Raw genomic sequence first — 20812 nt, 5'->3', positions numbered from 1 at the left:
AAAAATCTGTTTCACATAACTTCCAAGCTAGAGGGGTCCCTGCAGAACTGCTGGCCCACAGGGTTGAAAATGGAGCAGCTTCCTTGGGCTTGGAGGAAAACAGAGCAACTTCCTCCTGCCCCAGGGGCTGTGGCCACCTGAGGACAGGACAGGGCACGTACCTGATTGCCTCAGTCCTTTGACCACCCCACTCCGGAGAGGTCAGCGGGGAATTAAGCAAGCGGGCTGACCTCCATCCCCTCCCACCCTCTGAGCCACGCAGGCACCAACACTCACAGATCCACAGCTGGCAGCCACCTCAGTGAATCATCTGAAACTTTTATTACACCGATTTGGTTTACAATCTTTGTACTTTGATATTTCCAACAAAAAAGGCAACATTGTGATATACTGTTTGTACATATATAGAGAGACAGACAGAGCTAGATCATATTGACAGAGTTGAAAAGTAAAAACTGTTTCCCAGTGTTCACAAAAGAATTTGTTCACCATTTACCTGCTTCTTGCTCTGCCTGATGGATACAGATGCCCGCGGTGCCGCCGGCCCCCAGCCAACAGGACCTTTACCTGCGCCGTGTCATGCCCTTATAGATCAGAAAGGATGGAGTGTGAGGCTGTCCCCGGCGGCGGTGGCCGCGTGAGGGGTGCTGACAGGGCTCAGCCCCAAGCCCTCGCAGGTCCGTGTAGCTCCCTTCCCAACTATTTATGGATGCTCCAGGGGCTACATCCACCAGAAATCCCAACCAGCGGCAGCAGCTGTGAAAGCTCCCCACACGGGCATCTCCCACTACTTGTTTCCCATCCTCGAGACCGAGGTATTGAATAGATTTATTTCTTTTTATTTGCATTTACAAAATATTTCCACTGAATGACACACCTGAATGAGATGAAAACTCGTGTTCAGAAACAGCAGAAAAGACCCAGATCGGCATCAGGCTGATGAAGGAACAGCTTCAGCAGCGAGGGTGGGGTGCGGACTTGATGGGGGTGGCCCGGTCCTGGGCAAGCCTGCCTGTAGTGCCAAGTACAGGGCTGTGTCTGGTCAGCCAGTTGTGCAATGAAAGCTCGTGCTGGGAGGGCAGCAATGAGATCCCTCAGACATGCTAGCAGGCGTGTGAGGTGGAATTGGCTGCCAGAGCCAGTGAGGAACAGGGGTGGAAAGAAAAGGGCTTAGGAAAACCTATCATCACCAGAACAAACGTCGACTTGCTTTCCAGGATACTCACAGCTCCTCTTCCTGCAAATGGCCGAGGCTGTTAACACCACCTGAGCACTCTCCAAACCCCGTCCTGGGCTGCCACATGCAGGAACACCTGGACAGGTAGCTGCCGCCTGGAGAACCCTTTGCCTTCCCTCCCATCAATCTCCTGGCCAAAAAGCAAAGCCCAAACCAAGCAGCCTGCACCACCCACCCACACCCAAGACGAACAGTCCCCTATCTGCCAGTCTGCAAGGGCTGAAACTATTTCAAATGCCGTACAAGCTGGTAAAAATGAAAACCCTGACAGCAACAGCAGGTTGTCTGCGTGTGAACACTCCCATTGTTGGTGGGTCACTTGTCAGCTTCAGCTCCGGTTAGCGTGGTGTGGGACTGCCTTGCTGGGAAGGGCACGTGCTAGCGCAGGGCCAGTACGGACCCCTTAGCTCTCCCACAAGATCCATCCCCAAGGAGTACTGCGGGGCTTTGAGGATGGGGGTCAGCTGTGGGTCTCCATCTGGAGGTGGGAACGACCTCTGGTGCCTTGCCTGGGAGCTGGTCTTCCCTCCTGATGCCATCCACTGATGCAGCGTGAGCAGCACAGCAGCAGAGGGATCCCAGCCAAGCTGGGAGCATCCCCCCACCTGTGGGTCTGTGCCAGAGAGACAGGGAGAGACACGGGGTAGCCGGGAAGTAAAGGAGGGGGAATGACACAAGGACTTGCACTTGGACTACGCCAGTGGGTGCCCCATCGGGCCGGAGCAGGGGCGCCCGGCTGGCTCCCTCCCGCAGCAGATGGCCAGCCCTGCTTCCACAGGGCTGAGCACAGCGTGTGCGGCAGCAGGAGCCAGTGGCTGGTTTCCCAAGCCTGGCGGCTTCTGCTCACAGCGACCCAGGCATCAATTTGCAAGGTGTCACGCTGGCATATGTTGTAAACAGGACGGCAGGTTGATTTCGAGCACTGACTCGGAGCGGAGGAGCAGGCTGCCACGGGGGTGGGCAGAGGCTGTACATGGAACTGGTTGCTGTGTTCAGCCTCCCTTTGCTCCCATGGAGCTGGATTTGTCCACGCTGAGCTTCTGTCCCTGCCTGCTGGGTACCTAGTGGCCCTCTGCACAGCCAGCTGAGGTGCTGCTGGCTGGGGTTCAACCACAGCAGGAGAAAACGGGGAGGCCTGTGCACTGACCCCATGACAGCACAATAGAGCCATCTCTGGATTAGGTGAGGGCTTGGGCTGGGGCAGGTTACAGGGGTAAACTAGGACACTGAACTGGGTAGTACATGGCACATTTGTAAAACACGTCACCAAGTACTACCGGCCTGAAACACGCAGGGTGCGGGCCACAGCCCTGCACCCCAGGCAACCGATGCAAGATTTGATCACTGGGGACCCACCGCTTTATCCTCTCAGCACCTACGCCGCAGCAGCAGCCTCCCTCCAAACTCCCTCACCAGCTAGCCCCAGCCGGGACCCACACATTGCCCTGCTGACAGGGCACTTTTGGCTAACCGAGACCCCCTCCTGCTTCTTCCTTCGGTAGCAGTGAGGAAGGATGAAGCCTGAGCTCAGGCAGCTGGGAAGCTGGGGAGCGGTGCGGAGCCAAGTCCTGCATCGGCTTCCCTAGGTGGAGGGGACAGCTCAGAAATGAAGCGTTCCTCCTCCCTACAGGCTATGCCTGAAATAGCCAGGCCTGTCAGATCCCTGTCCCCGGCTGTGATGGATTAGCCTCTCCAAGGCACAAGGCAATTTATTCATTAGTGACATTTACACCTTGTGGCTGCATTAGCCATCGCGGTTTGGTGACACGTGCTCAAGCTGTCAGTGCCGGGCTTGGAGGCAACATCGCTGCTCTGACAATGCAGCGAGGCTTGGTCTGGGCACCTCGGCTTGGAAACACCTCCTGCCCGTCTCCTCAGCCAGAGCACGCGCAGCCTGCTTCGAAAACCCATTTCTTTCCTGGGCTCCTCCATCAAATGCCCTGCTCCTTCCATTTCCCTCCTGCCCTGCCTGCCTCGCAGCACTGCTGCTCCAGCACAGCAGCCTCCTGCCTTGTGTCTCCCGTAAAAAACACCACATCTGCAAAGCCTTTTACAGCTGTTCTCATACAGCCTCTCCCCTCCACATCTTGTGGAGCGTTCACACACTCTTCTGCCCTCCTCACCTAGCTCTGCCATCAGCTGCACCTTGTTCAGCTCACAGCAGAGCTGCCCTCGGTCCCAGCGGAGAAGCAGAGCCCATGGTCAGAGGCTCCCCCAGCAGACATGCTGCTTTCACTGTGACGCTGTCCCCTGGTCCCGCACTGCCACAACAGCCGACCTGCCTCTCACCAAGGCTCTGGAGGTCAGGACCACCAAAATGTCAAGGCCATCTGTTTTCCAGCTGCGGTCTGTTGAATTTACCCTGCCTACAAAGGTTCAGAGAAGTGCTGTGAAATTCTCTGGGAAAGCCTAAAGTGATGCAAAAGTGAGGCCAGGACGTGCTGCAATGCTCTGCAGGCTGTGCTGTCTCTCCACCAAGCAAGCACAAGGCACGCCAGGGCAGGGAGCATTGCTGGACGGCTGTGCGCAGGCGAGCCAGCAGGTTATGGCGAGGTCTGGCCACCAGCGTGCCTGAGGTCACCACGCATCCACTGGTGTTTCATAGCTGGCCCACGGTGCCCGGCAGGGAGAGGATAAAAATGATGCAAATGCACAGCTTCAGAGGAGCTCAGGGGAGTGAGGTGCTTTGGCTAGCTCAGAGGAATGACAGTTTGCACATCAGGTTTGGGGAGAGTGAGAAGAGCTGGAGAGTGTTGGCCAGGGAGCAGATCCAGCAGCAATCCCGTCTCAGGCAGCCAGCAAGGGATTAGCTTGTTCTCAAACACAGCTTGCACCACGCTTTTATCCCTGCTCCCTGCCACTCGCTGCAGCAAATGTGACCCTTCACACCATCTCCTCACAAAAACTAGGTCAGGAGTTTCTTCTCACGAGGAACAAGCAATGCTCTGTCACCCTGCAAAGACCTTGTCGCAAGGACGGATGGGTGACACCAGACCGAAGCCACAAACACACGAAGCCTCTGCAGGGCCGTGTGGGTCCCAGCCGTGCACCTGAGCAGGCAGAAGCCACCCTGCCACGCACACAGGCTTGGGTGGACGGCCAGGTCACATTCCAAGGGCAGAGGAAGACTTCAGGCTTCAGCCTCCTTTCCTGACCAGCCTACCCTACTGCAAAGCCACAGGGCCACTATCTCGGTCTTCCTTGAGTATTTCATCTCCACCAGCACTGCACATTTCTGACAGAGCTGGCTGGAGTGCTTAAACCCACCTCACCATCAAATATTAATTTTTTTTAAGCAAGGAACAGCAACCTGAAACACTTCCCACAACTGGTACAGCCTTTTAGCCTCATTTCAGTTTGAAAAAGCTGTTGGCATTTCCAAAGTGAAATCCTGTTATTTTGGGGTCTAGTCATCACCGCTTTTTCCCCGGCTGGCTGAGCGGTCTTGTGCACGCTGCTTCATCAGACTCTTCTTCCCTGCTGCTCGGCCCCTGGGGACCGGCTCTCCCTGGGGGGGCAGGTGCAGCACAGAGCCCACCAGCTTCTGGCTGGGCTGAGTAGGAGGCGATGTCTGCTCTCAGCTGATCCTCTCTCTGCACTTGCTTCTGGAGACAAGTACAGACTCGGGCTTCGGTTTTTCCAAATGTTTTCAACCTGACTGGTTCACGGGCTGCCATCCAAAGTCCGAATTCATGGCACGGCAGCTGACAGTGCTGCTAATGGACGTTGGGACCATGGGACTGATACAAAATACTAAGTCATCTCACCACATTCTAGCTAGGCTTTTTCTTTCACTAATGTGAGTAGCTAAGATCGCAGAAGCAGCTTGTGCTGATGGAGAGTGAAAGAATCTCATGTGTCTGTGTGTGAAGTTACTTCGCTCTACAAAATCCACTAAATTATAATCACAGTAGGTGATCCATCCATTCCCGAAGTTCGAAGGACTGGGGAGGGTTCAGGATGGGCACCGATTTCTCACAAGCTTCATTTCCCCAAATGAAGTTTACAAAAACCAAATGAACAAAAAGGCCCAACAAAAAGAGTCTTCCTCGGGGAGGGTGGGGGAGGAATAAAACCCACTTCACTTAACTTTCCAGCAGCCACTGTGCTTATTCTCAGTGCTGGGTGGCCACGCTGCACATTGTAATGGGCTCCTGAAAACTTGGCAGCTTCTGGAAGTGTTGCATAGGTGGATGATGTACTTGTTAGAAGAGACTGTTTATAAGCTGCAGGAAGAGGAGCTTGCTGAACTCCACAAAGAAACTGTCCCTCCCCCAAGACAGACAGACGAGGTGAGGAGGGAAGGAGGAAGGGGAAGCCACGAGGCCATAGGTCTTGCAGGTTCGGTTCTGTCCTTGCGACCTCTCTTCCCTCATGTGCGGAAAGGCTACGGTCCTGTGGGAGAAGGCTCCTCTCCCAGTGCGGTGCAGGTCAATTTTTTTGTTAGCTTGCTTTTGAGGGAGCTGGCAAGATCGCATCCATGGGCATAACGTTTCTCTTGGCGGAGCAGCTGTGATGGAGGCAGTAGAGCAGAACAATTCAACCCACTGCTTGCAGAGACAGTAGACATTCAACATTAATTCATGTTGGCCAAGACCCAACATGAACTCTATGCATCAAAGCAACACTGTCATAGATCAATTTGTCTGGACTCAGGGACAGATCGCTCTGAGGGGTTGCTAAGCCAAGCTCACACTGGTATATTACCGCTGGCTTCAATAAAATTACAGTAGGAATGAACATAGCCCATTAATTTCTACATGAAATGTGACTAAGCCCCTTTCCCCTTTTTCCAGAATGCCCACACGGAAAAAAGTCCTAGGTGGGCTCAGCTCAGCCCCAAGTCCCCACTGGGCTCCCAGGTCCTATGAACTTTGGTCCCCAAACATACCTGGTTCAGTGGAGACTCTAGGCCCACGTGCATCACAGGAGGCAGCATTACCAAACAGAGCTAACACTTTAACCACGTCCCATTTCTGAGATGATCTGGATCCAGATCATATTCATATAGACCTTATTCTAACCACCGAATATGAATGAAACATGATTAGAAGCACGTATCACAAAGTGAGACTTACAGCTCTTTGGTAACACAACTTCTTGGTGGTGGTGGTGTGTTTCAGACCCACGCCCTACTGCTACTGCGGCAGAGGAGGAGCACACTGCAGCAAGGTTGTACCCTGCTAAAAGTAACGCAGCGCCCTGGTGATATTAGACAGCAGCACTGAAGCCATGGTTGGAAAGGCTGGAAGGAGAGCTTAAAAGCATTATTCTTCCCACAGGCTAATCAGCAGGCACTGTTTTACTGACATTGGATGCTACCTCACTTGCTTAAACTGCCACTTAACACACCTTCTTCCTGCAGTCCCCTCCTCATAGGCATCCATCAGTCACTAAACAGCTCTGCAGCCTCTTGAGTGAAGAGACAACAAAGAGGGCAGGGACGGGATGAGTCTCTAATGTGCATTTTATGGAGAGCGTAAAGAGAGGGGTGTGGAGGGCTGTGTGCTCACTTGACAACAGAAAAACAGCAGCTTCCCCAGCACTAATCCTGAGTATTTGTTGCCTGGAGTGTGTCCTCGGCTATAAACTGAGGTTCCCTCTCCCTGCCCTAATGAATGCCCCCTACAGTTGCTCAACCCAAAAGCCTTCTCTGAAATCTGCCTCCTTGGTGTGGTCTGCATGATACACAGTGAGCTCAAGAAGCATCACCAGGCTGGCCGGTGTCACCAGGGTTCTGCACAAGCAAAGTGCTAAGCACTATCATTTGGGAAGCTTCCAGCATGTGCTCAAAGATGGATAAATGGGCGGTGATGTATCCTGAAGACCAGCTAATCCAGAGCTTCTCACACACATTCTCCCTCTTTCTCTAGTTCAGGAAAGCTGGAGAGCTTTAAAGTACCTGGCAAGTATACCGGCAGCAATGGGAAACACCAGACAGCCCACACTTATGGTCCAGCCTTGCAGCAGTAAGGACTAAGCTCTCTTCTAGGGATGTGTTAGCACCAGGAAGAGCCAGAAAGAGGAGCTGGCAGCATTCCCAACTCACTCGTCCTGGTATGCGAGGAAAGCCTGCTGCCAAGTGCAATGCCGGGCCTGACTCTCGGCCCATGGAAAGCCGCAGTGGGTGAACCGATGGGTGAACGATGTATGGAAACAACCAAAGCCACCTGACTGTGGAGATCCTCTAGTTACTGCCCCCTCGTACTGACAAGCCCCTGGCTTGCACCTCCACAAAGGGTGATGCAGGCTGTCCTGCTTTCCTTGCATAAGGGGCCAGCAGCTCTGCGTATTTCGCTCACTTTGAAGAGATCTTCTGCACCAGAAACAAGGACACAGCCACCCTGACACACCAAGGCATGGCTTGCACCTTTGGCCCTCTCCTCTTTCCCAGGCTGGGCTCAGAGCAGAAAACATAGACTCGCTACACAGGGAAAACTTCTGCACCACCACGCAAGCCAGGGTTTGCCCAGTGAGATCCTCGGGGACTGAAGACCCTAGGATTGGTGAAGGGAAGGCTGCAGAGAGCAGATAACGCCTGCTTGTGTCAGGCAGGCCATGGGGAAAAGGAGCAGAGCCAATTAGACTCACCAGTCAATGAAGGAGAAGTAAGGGGATTAAGATACAGCAGGGAGAATTCAGGTTAGATATAAGGGAGCAGGCTATCATGAGAGGAGCAGACTGGGCCATCGAATGAGCTGCCAAAGGAATCGTCATCGCCGACACAGACACGGCAGAGAGCAGACACAAGTCTGCAGGAAGAGCAGATGCCTGACTGCTGCTCAGCCTGGAATGGTGGCGGGTGGATGCCTGTGTGCTGGGGAGATGGGACCACTCCACCAGAACAGGGACAGACCCACGCTGGCCATCTGTGCTAATAACCTGAGCCACAAAGAGAATTAAAGCAGCTGCCCAGGGCATGGGGGTCCCTCACCAACACTTAGGAGGAAACCCATACACGCACACCCTTTCTGCCAGCTGCATCTCATGCCAGGACCAGGAAGGGAGAGCCCAGTTGTCTGCCGTGAGCTTCCCTGCCTGGCTAGACATGCTGCCCTGCCATTGCAGGCAGGGAGGAGAGGGAGCATAATCCCAGTTTCATCCTGTTCTCTTCAGCTCCACCACTTCTGTGCCAAGCCACCAGGCAGCTCCTGTCCCTCCTGCCCAGTCCTGCTACTCTCACATGCCCAAGTGTGCCAACCCCCTTTCCTGAGCCTAAGACAGGGCAGCAGGGTCTCCAACCTGGCAAGAATGGAGAGGGCTGGACCGCAGAGGGGCGGCCCCACCAGCTGCAGTGGGGTAACAGGACCAAGCATATGAGGAAAGGGATCTCCGAGAAAACCCGGCATGCAGCAGGAAGCACTGGCTAGAGGTCCCATTTCTCAGGGTGCTGTGGGTCTGGGATGGCCACAGACCATGGCACTGGGACAACATCTGGGGCCTGGCTGCAGCTGGCAATATGTGCATGGGAGAGGTGTTCAACCGCAGGAGGACTCTGCGTGGATGCTGCTGGCCACAGTAGCAGCTGTGCCTCAAAGATACACGTGTCCACCTGGACCGGCCACCTCCAGAATACGATTTTGCAGGTGAGAATGGGGCCAGAGGAGTAAATGGAGGCAATCTCATCAAAAGACCCAGAAGGAGCCAAGGACAAAGCGCCTGAAAGCAGAACTCTGCTGCAGGTGCTCCAAGACAGGGGCACAGAGACCCTACTAATCTGTCCTTATTCTGAGGACTGTCTTTGCCCCAGGGAGATAAAAGGCCTGCCAAATCGTATATAGATCCATCTGTCTGAGGCACCTTGGAGGCTGGAGATGGAAAGATGAGCCATCACAGCCTAATTTAAACAATGTGTAAGAGATTTCAAGGAGAACATGTTGGGAAGGACAAGCAGACCACATTCCTCTCTAATGACCCATTGCAGCTTCACTGACTGAAGGTCTCCTGATTCACTGGGACATACAAGCACGCACCATTATCTCCCCAGAGTCACGAGGACCCTCAGCATTGGCCTTGACTCACATTAGGCCCTTGGAGAGAGAAGCACAAGCACACAGCAAGCCAAATGTCACCACTAAGCAAGGAAATCGCAGGGCAGCCAAGGGGGCTGTAGCTGCTTTCACCCAGTCTGAATCTGTGCTGATAATAATGAGAACAAAATGCAGAGAGATGTGTACACACCGGAGACCTTATGCTTCTCAAAGGGACCCTCTTACTTAAGCCAATCTCTAGTCTGGTAGTGAGAGTAAGGGCAGATGACAAGACAGAATCACAACAGAGTGAGATCTCAAGGGACTTTCTGTTCAAACCACTGTTGTTTGGTGGAGTCTAGCACTTGAAATCCAGAAGGACAAGCTGACTGGAAGAGCAAGAGACACGGACCAGGACACACAAGGCACAAAAGCAGAACAGATGGCTCTAGGGGCAAAGCCAACAGAGCCTTACAATGTCCACAGGCACTGATCTCTCCAGGCTTGCCAGCAAGAGAAGATTTTCAAAAGAGGAATGATGTGGTGGAAGGGTGCATTTGCAGCCTCCCCAAGACCTGGGAGGAGAAACAGCACAGCAGTATGACTAGAGAAACAGATCCTTAATTAACAGCTGGCAAGAGGAAGACAGGCTGGGCTAAATACAATGGCTCACTGTTTGCTGTTACGTCTTGCCCTTCTGCAATGGATGCAGAGGCAGACACCAGGCTCAAATACCCAGGTGCTAATGGACTTGCTCTGGTCACCCAAGACCTGCTGCTCACAGCCATTGCTTGCCCCAGCCGACAAGGGAAGAGTGGTGAGGCTGAGAGGCAGTGCTGTCTGGAGAAACCGCTAGCTGATTTGGCATGCACTCCCCCAAACTGCTGACCGAAAAGGAGATGGCTTTTCTGAGAACAGGGACACATGAGATCCAGGGATGTGTTGACGGAGAAGGAAAAGCTGGGTGCCTGCATGCTGCAGCCACTGATGCAGCTTCAGTGACACGAAGGCTCCTTGCCCAATGTCACCAAGACCGTTTCCAGTGAGATAGAAGGGGCAGCACAAAGCTCAGAGCAGGCCAACCTGCCCTGACAAGAGCAAGGTGGAGGAACCCAGGGGCTAATGGGCTACACAGAGGCCACCTCACTTCTCACCGCCTGACACCCCTCTGTAAAAACCTCTGTGATGCGAACTGCTTGGTTTTAAGCAGGTTCCCCTCTAGCATATCCCCAGCCTCTGTTCTGCAGAGCATCCCTCATGGCAGATGCCTCCCTGTCTCCCACCTGTGGGTCCTGCACCCACAGTGGGACCCCACAGAAAGGGACTCCCTTTGCTCCTCATTTCCTCAGCCCAGGTTCCTGACGCTCCAGCGTGCTTTTGCATTTCTCCCTCCCAGCCCCTCAGAGCTCTCTGCCATAACCGGGCTGCCAGGAGCCTGCAGTTCAGAGTCTGAAACCAGAGCCCAGCCTGATCGCATGCAAAATTCACTCTTACAGACACGCACCAACCTGCTGCTCTATTATCAATAGGTGAACTGCACCTGGACCTACCAGAGCCTTCCTCGATGCTCGTCTGAACCGACCAGGACTCACTTCAAAGGCAGGAGGAGACCCCAGCCACTTGACACCCCACCTATTACCACAATGCCTGTCCCAGTGCCATCCTTCCCCCCTTCCCCAGCTCACCAGGGGGTCTCCCACTTTTTCTTTCCAGCTGAGCCCTCCTCCAGCAAGTGGATCAGCAGTACCACAGATCTCCACTCCATCTGGGTTTGGACATTCATCCCTTCCCTGGTGCTGCCTGCCTGCTGTAATCCCAAACAGAAAGCCCTTTACCTAGGGGATGCAGACTCTCAGAGTCACTGGTGTGCCGAAGCTTCCTAAGGAGCCGAGCCTGGGATCCTCTGGAGGTGGTGCCATTCCCAGCAGTGAGAACAGAGTAACAGTCGGAGCGTGGTCTAAAAAAAAAAGCGGGGAGGGTGGGGAACGGTTGGGGGGGAAGGGGAAGAGCTGGATTCGTGGCTTTCAGCCTTTGCTCTAACCTGCCGCTCAGCTCCACGTGCCTGGATGCCCCAGACCTTTAGGCACAGGCAGTTACATGCCGTTCCCAAGGGGCCCATTCCCCTCCACCCTGCAAGGGGTCTTGCTCCAGCGTGGGCAGCGGGGTGGGCAGAGGTGCAGCAGGGCGCTTTCTGGTGGCTGCTGGTTCCTCGGAGCACGAGCCAGCCTGGAGCCAGGGCTGGGAGCCAAAGCACCTCCCTCCCTGCATCAGGCCTGTCTTTTTATTCCCCCCTTTGGATCTTGATGCCATGAATTACGGTTTGGGGTTTGGTTTGGTTGGGTTGTTTCTTTTTTTTTTTGCATGTGGTGGTCGGTTTAGAGTTCTGTGCCGTGTCAGGGGGAGCATTGGCACTCACCCCTCCAGGAGGTCAGAGCCATGGCAGGGGGAGCTTTTGCTGGCTGCCGGAGCGAGATGCCGTGTCCGCTCCAACCTAATGTCCTCCTAGGCCATCTGCCTCCCCTGTGCTGTCCCCAAATCCTGCACTGGCTCGGGCCAGGCACCGGACAACGACATCTCACCGCCCTCTGCTTTCACAGTGAGGTCTCCACACAGGACCCATTGCGGTGGAGGTGACGGTGGTCATGGTTCAGGCAGCCTTCGTTACGGTGCACGATGAGGATGGGGAAGTAGAGGGCATCCTGGTAAGGAGGAGGGTCTTCCTCCTCCACAGTCACCTGGCTGGAGAGCCGGGTCTGCTCGGTGGGGCAGCTCTGCTCATTCAGGCTCCCGCTTCGGCTTTGCCAGAGGCAGCTGCGCCGTGAGCCGTACAGGCGGCCCAGGGAGAAGCGGCTGCTGCTGAAGGGGATCCTGGGGCTGCCGTTGCAGATGCTCAGGGCACTGCGGGAGAAGATGGAAGAGCTGCTTATAGTCCTGTGGCACCGCTCGCAGTTCTGCCGGTAGCCCCCATACCGGCAAGCAGAGTAGCTGGTGCAGCCGGAGAGCCCCACCAAGTCCATCAGGACCGCTTCTGAGTAGCTGGGTACCAGCTGCTGGTTGGATCGGATGTGCCACTCCAGCTCAGTGCTGTCCACCGTGTTGACGCGGGGCATCCTCCGGCAGAAGGAGCGCTCCTCAGCCGGTGTCACCGCCACATAGTCGAACCCAAAGAGTTTCTCCACGTGGTAATGGACGTAGGAGGTGCGGTACTCATTTAGCACCCGCAGGGGCCAGGATAGGGTCAGCAGAGCCGCCACCCAGAAGACATAGTGGGATACATACCAAGGAAGGTTGTCTGGGTCAGAAAAGGCCACCATGTATTCCTTGAAGTCCACGTTTTTGAGGTGCATCCCCTCCCTGGCCTCCATGTAGTCATCTAGCCCCTCGTTCTCCGTGAAGAAGCGGGCCCGCTGGGTCAGGTAGGAGTTCTCCGACTCCACGTTGGCAAAGCTGAAACACTTGGTGAAGCGGAGCCGTGTGGCCGGGTAGCTCTCTAAGTCAATGAGGTCCTTGGAGATGTCCTTAACTCCACAATTGGAATAATCAAACTCGGCCTCTGCCACATGAGTGTTGACCCGCTCATGATACACTTGGGTGGTGGTGTAAGCATCCCCATTGCGGTAGCGGGTAACCTGCCGGGTCCTGCGGACGTAGTGGTAGCTGATGGCCTTCCACCAGATGCAGGGAGTCGCTTGCTGCATCCGCTGCACACGCTCATGCACACTCTCCACATCCACCTTGTACTGCAGCTCGTTGCGGGTGTAGCAGTGCCAGCACTCCACCAGGTACACCACGTAGAGCATCACCAGGAAGGCCAAGGGGATGTAGACGTAGCCATTAGAACAGGGGCTGTCGTGGTACATCATGGACTTGCCCTTGTAAGCGCTGTCAAAGGTCAGCCGGGTCACCTTGGTGACGTGGCACCAGGTCATAGCTCCCATGCAGCCGTACATGAGGAGAGACAGCAGCAGGCATTTCCAGTGGGACTCTCGGCACAGGGACTTGCTGAGAGACTGCTTCACCGGCCGCTGCTGCTCCAGGGGACCGGGGAGAAGGGGAGAGAAAACAAGAGAGGAGTCAGTGGGGGCCTGGGGGAGGGGAGCAGGCAGCAGGAGGCCATGGTGGCATCTGTAGCTCTGCAAATGGGGACAAACAGCAGATGCCATGGGGCCCCTAGGCTCATCGGGAGGCCAGAGGCCGGGATCTCCCCCAGGACGACAGTCCTGCAGCACAGATAACTGTCACCCCCCCCCTTCCCTTCGTGGTGCTCTGCCTTGGGAGACAGCCAGAGCCCAGCTGGACATGGAGGAGAGCAGCAGAGGGCAACTCTGCCAGCCTGCCCCCCAAGCATCCCCCTCCTTCAATGGGGAGTAACCCCCACACTTCCACGTCCTGGCGAGGGGTGCTGAAGCACAGCAAGATGGAGGCTGGAGGATCTCCCCCACATACCTCAGCTTCTGCGCCCATCCCACCAGCACAGGCAGCTCTAACCGATGGGTGTCCCACCTGAACACCTCTCCACAGCTCCTCCCACTGCGTCTCTCACCGCTCGCTGGCACACAAGTCTCTCCCCCTTTCCCAGTAACGACCAACAGCAACGTTCAGGTTTCTCCCACCAGAGCAGCATAAGCAGCCTGGGGTGCCTGTAAGATGGAGAAACAGACCTCCTGCAGCTGGGAAGGTCTCTGGTAATGGCAACTCCCACCACAACACTTGGCAGCCCAAGGGGCTCTGAAGTGCTTCTCAAGTGCTTTATAAACCACACAAAAGGGAAAGTACTTTCCCGTGACCTCTGGTGGGAGAGAAAGCAAACACGGAATAACATCCTAAAAGGTGTTCAGGCTGGAAGAGAAGAGCACCCTACCAAGCTGCAGCAGCAGGGAGGGCAAGCGGCCAGTCAAGGCCGCCAGCAAATGTCCCTACTTGCACTGGGATTCGGCTGTGACAGCCCACACTTCTGGAAAAACTGCTCGCAGGTCTTTCACGGTGAGAAAAGGGCAGAAGTTCAGCAATAGCACTTTTTAAAGGGATTGCACTGGTGCCTTCACCATAGGAACCGTGTAGGGTTTCACAAAGGCTTAAGGAGACCTCTGTCACTCTGCAACACCCTGAAGTCTCAAGTATTGAACCAGCATGGTCAATGAGACATGATATTATCACACCCAAAGGGAAACACATGCAAAGAGATTATTTGCTTTCTTATACAAAAGATTTCGTCCAGCAATTTCCAAAGGTGTGACCTGAGAAGGAGGGGGCAAGAACCCCAGCCTTGTGCAGGTGCCACTGAAGTCACTAAGAGACCTTCAGCTCTGCTGTCCCTCCCCAGCTGCACGCAGCAGGGCTCCTGAGCTCACCTCCACCACTGCAGGGGCTCACACCAGCTGTAATGACACCACTCACGGCAGTGAAGTCCAGGCCTGGCCCCATCCCTCCTCTGCTCCGCAGCGCACTGGGCTGGAGAGGTCTCTCATCCAGGGATCCCGAAGAGCTGAATGGGCTCATGCTGCTAGAAAGTCAGGGGGAGGGGGGCACTTTCATTCTTGCATGAAAAGGGAAGTTAAAGCAAGAACCAGATGTCACAAGGCACTGGCAGGTCTAGGGACAGATTTGGGCCACCTCTTTCCTCTGAGAAGTCCCCCTTGCTCTCCTGAAGAGCCCCTCAGCCCTGGTGTGGTCCCCTAGAGTCCCACAGACTAAACCTTCCTCCCAACACCTTGTCAAAGCCTGGGCCACCCCACGACAGTGGGACTTGTGCCACTGCAATTAGCAGGGCTGGATCCAGGCCAAATCTCCAACTGAGGTTTCTCTCCCAGAGGCAGGGAGCTTCCCTTCCTGGCCACCCCAGCAGCCCGCCTGTGACGAGCAGAGCAAGCGGCACATCCAGAGGGACTATTGGTGGCAAGGGGATCAGTGGCACATCCTGCTGAGGATCCTGAGCATCAGTAGTGCTGAGCTCCCCTCTTTGGGGCCACTGGCTGAGAGTGAGAGCTGGTGACAGAGCCAGAGCCCAGGGAAGGCAGGTGGGGCAGTGCTGGCCTGCAGGCAACAGGGAAAGGTGTGGAGCACTTCTGCTCAGCAGCTCTGGCACGGGTGCATGTGCACCCCAGTCTTCCCAGTGTGACCCACCACCACAGCAGCCTTACAGTCACGGGGCAAGAATGAACCCAGGTAAGAGAAAAGGGAGTGAGGACTGAGGGTCTCCTCCCCACAGCTGCCTTCTGCATTGCAAACCTTCCCCAGCGGCAGCAGCCCCAGCTGTGAGGCTCTAAGGGGACTGCTAGGCCAAAGGAGGAGCATGGGGAGGGTCTGAATGGGGGCTTCAGGAGATGCAAGGCACACACTGACCCTGGGGCGTCTGTGGGGCAAGAGGACCTGCACAGAAACAGCACCTCGTTGGGGGAACGGATCTGCAGATGGAGCACAAAGAATAAAGCAAAGCATTCCGCTCGCTCGTTTGCCAGGTTGGGGAAGGGACATCAGTGAGACAGATCTTCAGCCAGGTCCACCTCGGAAAAGCAAATTCCACCTCCTGGTTGCTCCCCGGCCCCTCACATTCTGCACTGCCTGCATCGTCCTGCTCAGAAGGACAATGCTGGCTGTTGCCCTGCAGAGATGCAGGCAAGCCCTGCTGCGGTTACCCACCCAGGGCAGGGCGGCAGGGAGCGCGATGCAGCTCAGGCTTGGTTCCAGAAACTGTGTTAGCAGGGCTCTAGTCCACACATTAGTCTCCTCCTAGGACTACGCAGTATTTAGATACTGCAGAGCTTTAACAGGGTCACGTTAACCCCTGCTCTAAACTGTTTACAACCCAGTTTTGTCCTAGGTCTTTGAGGCAAAACACACATCAGCCCACGCTGGTGGGGTTTCTGAAAGCTGATCAAGTGCCAATGACGGGATACAACCACAGCAAAGACGGAGGAGGAGCCAGCTGCAGAGTCTAATCCCAGTAGGAACTGCAGCATCCCTGCTCCTCTCCCGGGCTGCAAAGGACTCACAGGAGCAAACAACCAGCTCCGCGGCTTCCCCCCACAGAAGCAGCTAAATAAGGTTGCCTCCTGGAGCTCTTAATCAGCCTTGGAGAAGTCCAGCACAGCAAAGATGCAGATGAAAAAGCTGGGGAAAGCGGAATCCTTTCTGTCCCAGAACAGTGCCACTAGGAGGACAGCAGGCTCTGATACAAATGCCGTCATCATCTGCCCGCTGCAGTTTGATGGAAGCAGGCGAAAGGCTTGCCCTACTTCACTGCAGGCAGGGCTTCCCTCCATCACTGGGAGCTTCCCTCATTGCTCAGGCTTGAGCACTGGAGAGGGGTAAGCAAATTCACTATCGCAGATACACCTAAACATCTCTGCAGTGCTAGAAGGCAGAACTGGTCCAGCTGTGGCTTGGCCATCCTTTTTGTGGGATCTCAGTCAACTCCCTGCTCTGTGCTTCAGTTTACCATGTAGAACACATGGGACAACTCTTACCAGGCACCTAGGTGCTAACTGTAACACACATGGGGAAAGGCAAGGTGTAGACTGCTGCTACAGCCTCCCCTCCCTCACACATAGTGTTTGCCTCTGACATTGCCCCTGAAGTGAAAGGAGATGAAGTCCTGCACCTGTAGCTGCTGCTCTGAGATGCACAGGAAGGGATGGAGAGGATGACTTATGAGCAGCAGTGAAGGAAATGGAGATGCCTGCAATGCACAGGGCAGAGGCAGTAGAAGAGGGGGACCCCATCACTGCTTGCACTAAACTCCTCGGAGAGTTGGGGAATCCTCTTCTCAAAAAAGCCTCAAGGGGACAAACCTGCCCAGCACCCCAGTGGCCAAGCACATCAGCCAAAATACCGTCATCACTCCTACAACCTTGACCCTGCAACTCTGAACACTAAACAACTCCAGAAATCCTTCAAGCTCTTCAAGCTCCTCTCTGAAACAACCTGTCCCTGGCACCATCTTCCATCCCCCTGTTTAACAAGTGTTCCTGTGTCCTCAGCTCCTGCACTTCTCACCTGCCTCTCCCTGCAGAGACCTGCCTGAAATCTCCGATTCACCCTCAGAATGCTAAGCCCACGCTTTACAAGATGCCCCGGAGCTCACAGGGTTAGTTGTCCTAGAGACAGCCCCCTACGGGCTGAAAAAACGATTCAAAAAAGCCATAGAGCAGCAGCCTGAAGGCACAGGTAACTCCTGAGTGCCAGGTTATGGCAGCAGCCTGCAGGGGACTCCAGTGGGACTCCCGAGCATCAGTTTCCATGGCCCTGCCAATTTGTTTACATCATGCAACAAATGAATAAGCCCTGTTCCCTTTGACCTCAAATCCCCAGAACAAGGCAGGTGGGAAGGATCTAGTCATTTTGAGGAATTTGCACCATCTTCCAAGGCCCCGGGCAGACACTGGCAACTCCTGGTCAAGATGGTCCCAGCAAACAACCCCATCACATCCCACATGCCTACAGCCCAGATTCAGGAACTACCTGCCTAGAAGAGTTGGCTCAGCCCCAGGCTGTCAGTGTTGCCAACCGCAGAGGAAAGGGGAAGGCTGAGCGTCTAGGAGCCAGGGAACCCTGCCAGCAGCCAGCTCCTGCAATGGTACCAAGGTCTCCATTTTACACACCAACTTGGAGGAGGACTGGTTCCTTCCATCCGATCCCACCTGAGCAACCGGACAAGGACATTTTTTTTGTTTGTTCCCAGGCTGAAGAGCTTGTCCCCTGGCTTTTCCTACCCTCCAAGGTGGAAATGCATTGCTGAGTGAGATTCAGCTCACCACCATTAAGTGGAGGTGTATGTATGTGATGCCAACAGGGAAGAAGGGCTCAGCCAGCTCTGGCCAGTAGCTCTTGCTGCTTGCCTTGCTGGGACAAGCTGAGCAGCACCTGAAGCCCAGCCTGGCTCCTAGACACAGTGATCTGAGATATGTCAAGATGAAGCACCTTCAAACAGGACAAAGCATGCGCCACATTTTCCAGTCCCCGGACATCTCCTCTGGCTCCCTGCCGGCCCTGGCCAATGGACAGGTGGGATTCAGCCACACTCCCAGGACAGGTGGGATTCAGCCACACTCCCATGACGCTCAGCAATGCTGGTACCAGCAGTTGGTTCTGACAGAAATAAGGACATCACACTGCCAGTGTGGCCTAACACAGGCACTATAGGGGAGCAACACCCTCCCCTCCTGGTATTTCTGAAGACAAGAGGATTGCCCTAGGTCAGTCCATGAATCCAAGCCCGCCACTAAGGTCTCTCCTCATTGCATCAGATGAGACACCATGGCACTGTCAGGAAAGGCTGCAGCTTTCCTCTCCTCCACCAGCTGCTTCACGCAAGTCTGTGATAGCTTCTGGCCGCAGGAAGCGTGCCCTTAGCCTCCACGGTGCAGGTCATGGACTGCAGCTCTTCTGCCTGTTCCCACAGGGTAAGATTATACTGACACCCTAGTTGGCAGCCACCACAGAGCAATCAAAGGCCATACGATCCACTTGTAATCCCTGCGAGAGAGGCAAGGGAAATTCACCCGGGCAGTGCCCCTGTTACACTCCTTTTATCCAAACTGGCTCTTGCTCTGGCACCTCTCAAAAGCTGTGGTGCCCTCTTGAACGTAGCACCAGCACTTCCAGGGCACTAGGGGCAAGACACCATGTCCCAAGCATAGCACAAGCATGTCCTCATGCTAAAAAGGCACCTTATGGTTTAGCTACCCAGGCCAGGATCCGTTTGGAGAGCCTGGGCTCAGGGTGCCACGGGTTGTTGAATGGAAGCAGGAAGAGAGGAACAGCCGCAGAGCAGAGTATATGGTATTTGTACAGCTTCCCAGTCCTTGAACTTCAGCATTCCTCTCCTGCAATTATTTATATCTAAATATAAGTCTGCATATATATAATAACTGTGCACGGGCATGCATGCTCTTCCTAAGCCAAGGAGGCAGAGAATACCAGGATTATGCAGCACTTGCTAACTGCATCTCCTCAACAGCGGAGGACGAGTGATGCACCAGCTTCTGAGCATCCCCCCCAAGCTGCCCTTTGAGCTGTGGTCTCACCGGCGAGGACAACCCACCACACCAGAAGAACGCTGCCCTTCCTATGGTGCCTAGCTGCCCTGCATGGACCACCAGCCCCATGGCATAAGGTGGGTCTTGCTAGTCAGCGCAGTTGGTTTCTCCCCCCCCTTGGGAAGCCCAAGCTGCAAGCAGGATCTGTGGAGGCAGACAAAGGGGCTCCCGCGCCTGCCTCCCCGCACCGCTCCCTACGCACTGAGCACCCTGCTCCTGACCTGCTTTGGCATCCGCTGCCTGGAGTCCAGAGAACTCATCAGCTGCGGGGGGACTGCAGCATACCTGGAGGCAAGGCTGTGCCGGTACCTGGCCTGCCCCAGCCTGCGCCTTCTGCTCGCCCCAGCCAACCTGCAGCCGGGAGCAGCCACCAGGCTTCGCCACGTCCCCGAGCCCTCTCCCCCGCTGCCCACCGCGTCTTCCCTCGCGGTGACCCGGGCAGCCGTGCTACCCCCTGGCACCCCCCTAAGCCGGAGCGCAGCAAGGGGGCCCTCCATACCCATTCCTCCCAGGCGTAACAACCCCTTCCCACTGCAGCAAGCCCATGCAGCGCCCCGCGCTCCCCTCCCGTGCTCTCCCCGCTGCCCCTGCACCCAGCCGCCCCCCGCCCCACCTCCGGACGGCGCTGCCCGCTGCGCCCCTTCCAGCCCCGCGGGCACGGGCGGGCGACGGAGAAGCGGGGCCGGGGCGGCCGGGCGGGCAGCCTGCCGGCGGCGGGCACCGACGGGCGGGTTTCCTCGCCCCCCCCCCCCTCGCCGGCCCGCACCGCGGCCCCGCGGCCGGAGGAGGGGAGAGGGGCTCCCGGCGAGGGGGTCCGTACCTGTGCGGGCAAAGCCCGGCCCGGCCAGCGGCGGGGCGGTCAATGAACGCGCCATGCAAAGCGGGCGGGGAGGGAGGGTGGTTGGGGGCAGCCCCGGGCCGGGGGGGGCGGCCGCTCTCTCCTCACCTCCTCTCGGGCCCCCTCCGCCTCCTCCTCCGGAGGCACCGGCGTGCTGCTGCCTCCCTCGCTGGCGGCGGCCGCCGAGGCCGGGGGGGACATGGCGGCGGGGGCGCCCCGCTGGCGGTGCCTGCGGGCTGGGCAGCCGCATTATCCCGCCCGCCGCCGGGCGCTGCCTCGCCGGTCGCCGGGCGGGCGGCGGGGCGGCGCGGCGGGCGGGCGGCGCGGCGGCATGGCCCGCAGCCGCGGCACGGCGGCCCCCGGCCCCGCCGCAGCGCAGCGCCGCTCCCGCGCCCGGCGCGGCGGAGGGCGGGCAGAGCCGCGGTGGGAGGGCCGCGGCGGAGGCGGGGGGGACGGGATGGGGATGGGATGGGGATGAAGACAGGATGGGATGGCGATGGGATGGAGATGGGGATGGCGGGGGGATGGGGATGGGGACGGGGACCGGGATAGGGGCAGGAGGGGACGGGATGGGGATAGGGATGGGGATGGGGGCGCGGCTGGATCCACGCCCTCCCGAGCGGGGCAGTGGGTGACCTTGAGGCGCCGGCGGCAGGGAGGCAGGGATGCAGGCAGGGAGGCAGGCAAAGAGGGAGGCAGGCAGGCGAGGAGGGAGGCAAGCAGGCAGGCA

General features: G+C 56.4%; 1 protein-coding gene across 5 annotated transcripts; it reads right to left on the bottom strand.

Moving 5' to 3' along the window:
• Nucleotides 1–298: 298 nt before the first annotated feature.
• Nucleotides 299–20471, bottom strand: TMEM151B (transmembrane protein 151B). 5 transcript variants are annotated; one of them, XR_005830460.1, is made up of 3 exons: nucleotides 20191–20414; nucleotides 10893–13235; nucleotides 299–5747 (listed from the first exon to the last, which is right to left on the bottom strand). XR_005830460.1 is itself a non-coding variant. In XM_040612207.1 (2 exons), the coding sequence occupies exons 1-2, from the start codon at nucleotides 20281–20283 to the stop codon at nucleotides 11799–11801; spliced, it is 1530 nt and encodes a 509-aa protein (XP_040468141.1). In that variant the 5' UTR covers nucleotides 20284–20471; the 3' UTR covers nucleotides 299–11798. The 5 variants fall into 5 exon arrangements, 1 of the variants encoding a protein (XP_040468141.1); XR_005830461.1 differs by having other exon boundaries at nucleotides 299–5784; nucleotides 11043–13235; XR_005830458.1 differs by having other exon boundaries at nucleotides 11043–13235.
• Nucleotides 20472–20812: the final 341 nt, after the last annotated feature.

Source organism: Falco naumanni, chromosome 12 (assembly GCF_017639655.2).
Source record: "Falco naumanni isolate bFalNau1 chromosome 12, bFalNau1.pat, whole genome shotgun sequence".
NCBI lineage: Eukaryota > Metazoa > Chordata > Aves > Falconiformes > Falconidae > Falco > Falco naumanni.
Note: the sequence above shows the minus strand (reverse complement) of the source record. Positions and strands in the feature narration are given on the sequence as shown.